We start from the raw sequence: 3,842 nt of genomic DNA, 5'->3' as shown, positions 1-3,842 counted from the left end.
GGAAGAATTGATGCCACATTTGTTCCAAAGGAAACAAATATAAAGCCATGGCCACCTGAATTGCTGACAAATTCTTCTAAGTCAGTGGAGAGGGGTTTACCCTCCTTGACGTTGAGTGGTCCAACCATAACATTGCCTGTTGAAAGAAAATCCTAAAACGTCTCAATAGTCTAAATATTCATCTAATTAACAGTTCATCTAATTGCAAAAACTTATACACATCTGATTGCTTTAAAATTTTGGATTCTGCTCAAACCGTTTATTTTCTTAAATTAAAAGAGGCCTTTCACATTAATAGTTTAAAACCAGATTTAAACACTCAAGTGCAGCATGTCAACACCTTTTTATTTTAATCTTTTGTTCTATTAGTAACGGTCTAAAGCTCACACTGTGAGTAATTACTGTTCTAGACAGTACCAGACAGTACCTGCCACTTTGTAACGGCTTTACCATTATCTTTTGTTATTGTAATTTTACTTTGTATACATTTCTATATTTGTAGCTTGGGTATATATATAGCCCTAGATTTTAAATTCTCAATAAACTGAAGATGGCATAAGTCATGCCGAAACATGTCTTTAAAAAGTTGTTTCGTGTTTTTAAAATTAGTAATTTTACTAGTGCTAACAAGGAAATATGGAAATATCTAAATATTCACCAGTGTAACCTCTTAAAGTACGTAGAAATAGATGAATTAAATGTCAGGTGCGCCCGTTTTAAGGTATTTCTTAAGGATATTCCACTGAAAAAAAAAACTTGCATTGAGACTTTTGTCAAAATTGGTCTATTGATTGTTTATGTTATAAGAACTTAAATTTAAAAATAAAAATGGGGGGTTCCCATGCTTGTTTAGGAGCAACAACACCTTGTTTACACCCAATAAATCCTTATAATATTACCATGATTATAGTCACGATTGCTTGTTAAATTCACGTTTCCATGGCCACGGTTATTATTTACCTCTTTGGCGAAGTCTTAAATGCGCGCGCGATAATCACACATGAAATTATGCGCAGTAAGGATACTCAATGCAATACTGGGGGATGACGTTGAATCCCTAAATGACAGTTTTCCCACCTTGGTTTACACCCCACCCTAAAAGAGCGAGGTATTCAACCCACCCACACATCTCTCCGGCAGTACAGGCGCATGTGCACCTTCTTACTATCCCTTACTATCCCTTCTTACTATCTTCTTACTATCCCTTTCCCCCCGGGGGGCACCTTCGACCTACCTGGCAACAGAGGTTGTGCGTACTCCAAAGCAAAATCAGCTCTAAATATAACAAGTTCCACATCAGCAACAGCCTCTTGAAAGCTTCGTTCAGGTGTGATGTTGTACTTGGCTTTGAGCGCATCAGCGTTCACTGGTCTGTTGTACACGATGTTGTTGAATAGATTCGTTCCAAAGCACGCCGCCACGTTTAGCACACCTTCTAAATACGCTCCTAAATTCACCACACGTTCCAAAAACGTCATTTTATCGGAAAATCCTGTAAAAGCTTGTGGGACATAAGAGACAGGCATGGGAACCATGTGGTTTAAAGCAAGCGGATAATTTGGACGAAGAATAATTTCCACTCTTGGAATGCCAAAGCGTTCACCATGCATTACCGCAGGACAAACTGCAAGATTGTCATAAACAATGAGGTCGACGTCTTTCAGTTCCTTCAGAAGCTCAGTGCTGTTTAAAAAGCTTTCACAGATAACAGTCAGCGCCTCAGTGACTTTCAGCAAGAACTGTAACTTGCTTCCTTGATCAATTTCAATTCGTACCAAGTCTCCAAGGAAGCCAAGTTTATACGGTACTTGGTAAATCTTGTGAGCCACTTTCTCGCTGGGTTTGATTTTATGGGCAGAGTGAGCAACCAAGGTAACCTACAAGTCAGAATTAAAGCAAACTAATCTCAGCACAGTTGCATCTCGCTACAATGGCCACCCTGAGACAGAATTAACTGGCTAGAGAGGTGGCCAGTGCAAGGTTTCAATAAGTCGTAAAATAAGGATAAGCGTTATTTATTTTCGCGCATTTTAAAACGATCTGATTTAGACAAAGAGCACGATAGGTGGTTTTCACTGTCACGCCGCAAAAAATAAATCCAAAACTATTGAGTCAAAAATATCAAGAATATTACAGGTTGTAGAAAATAATTATATAAACTACTTGTCCAAGTGTAAGGTCTGTACGGTAATCCGTACTCGAGTGACCCGTCAAAATGTTCCGTATGGAAACGCCATGTTGGTGACCAACTGCTTGGACACCGACAAAGCGGCCGGAAATCAATGAAAACATCTGGAACCCATTTCTGCTGCAAAAAGCGGTCAGATCACCCTCTTGAACAAGCAAACATTCACAAAAAAACTTCTCGCAAAACCTCAACTGTTCAGATCACAGGGTGAAGCATTTTTAAGTATACGTGACAACCTTTTGGCAAAAATGTCAAAATTGGAACCCCATCCATCGGCACATACCCGTATAGCGCATACAAGGTAACCCCTCCCCCCTCCCCCTCGAGCTAAGAGTACAGGAATAAATCCCTCATATTTCTCCTGATCGCTTGAGTGAGTACGCGCGCGAGCGCTTGAGAAAATTACTTCGCTCGAAGAGACGCAACGCGCAAAGCGATTTTCTCGAGGGCTCGCGCGCGCGCACTCGAGCCATCCGGAGAAAGCTGAGATCGAGTCAGCTCGTAGTCTAACAGGCCCTTATTAGCCTCCTTTGCAGCCGTTATTTGGGTCGTCACGCACGGGGAGGGAGCGTTGCGTGACGAGCCTAAACAACGGATGCGGAGAACAAACAGGGCCTCAGATCTTAACAAATTCGTGTAAACCTTTTTTATTTAAACCTTTTAAAATGAAAGTTCAAACATTTCTACCCTTTGTGCGCTAATAATCCAACGTTGTGTGTATGTTACTTGCAAAGTTATTAGATTGTACATGCAGGGGGTAAGCCTGGGACGCCAAATGTTTTCTTAGGCTTTACGGCTTCTAAGGCTTCAGACGCGCTGCCTCTTCCTTAGGCGCTTCGCACTTTCGCTGCGAACAAACGCGCGCGTCTGGGAACGAGGCAGTCAAACAAGAGACTGCTTGAGGCAGGGTGCCAAGAAACAGACCTCGTTCACCCTTTGCGAGCAGTGTGGTTAAAAAAAATTCTTGGATACATTGTTTTCTACCTCATGACCCCTAGAGGCCAGTTCTTCCAGTATCTGCCTCATGTTAATGTACTGTGATCCTCCGATGGTCCAGAATCCAGCAATCCGGGCCGACAAGGCTGAGTTGACTGCTAAAGAAAGAAGCAGCAACGAAACCAACGCCATCTTTGCTGATCGTGCTAAATGATGTGTGTTTGAAGTCTTCGTCACACACAAAGAACACAAGAGCACGTGATTTCCATATCCGATATGCACTATTGACTAGGACTCAAACGGACAGTATTCTGCACGAACAGCGAAGATGGTTTTATTCTCGTTGCTTTTGCGTTCAGGAGCAGTCTTCCCAGCTTTATCAGCCCGGATTACTGGTTTGTATCGTGGGAGGGTCACAGAACACGAGGCATTTACACTGAAAAAATTAGCATAATTTTTGCACTGTCACAAATACATAAGTGTCCGCGGCTGTTCAGGTATTTATCATAATGGCGAATGTGGATGGTATTGTTTTCGTGTTTTAAATTCTTCGAATATTGGCTTACAAGAATCGTTGAGATTTTGATTTTGTGAGGCGTTGCGCACAAAGAACGGTTTAGCTGAAAATAGGCCCGCAATAGCATTAGGGAGCTGAAACTCTTAAAGATGTCTTCTGCAAATTAGACGATTTTACGATTTTAAAACTGACCGTATGTCA

The 3,842-nt window shown here is 41.6% G+C and overlaps 1 protein-coding gene across 1 annotated transcript in view; it reads right to left on the bottom strand.

The window, feature by feature from the left end:
* Positions 1-3,321, bottom strand: part of LOC144630950 (uncharacterized) — a 12,254-nt gene extending 8,933 nt beyond the window's left edge. Inside the window, exons 1-3 of the mRNA XM_078489307.1 lie at positions 3,173-3,321; positions 1,235-1,877; positions 1-136 (exon numbers count right to left, since the gene is read on the bottom strand). The exon at positions 1-136 is cut by the window's left edge and continues 71 nt beyond it. Of these exons, the coding sequence (XP_078345433.1) occupies positions 1-136; positions 1,235-1,877; positions 3,173-3,316 (923 nt within the window). The 5' untranslated portion in view covers positions 3,317-3,321. The remainder of the gene's footprint in view (positions 137-1,234; positions 1,878-3,172) is intronic.
* Between the last annotated feature and the right edge of the window lie 521 nt (positions 3,322-3,842).

Source organism: Oculina patagonica, chromosome 11 (genome assembly GCF_052425735.1).
Source record: "Oculina patagonica isolate OP01 chromosome 11, crgOcupat, whole genome shotgun sequence".
Classification (NCBI taxonomy): Eukaryota; Metazoa; Cnidaria; class Anthozoa; order Scleractinia; family Oculinidae; genus Oculina; species Oculina patagonica.
Note: the sequence above shows the minus strand (reverse complement) of the source record. Positions and strands in the feature narration are given on the sequence as shown.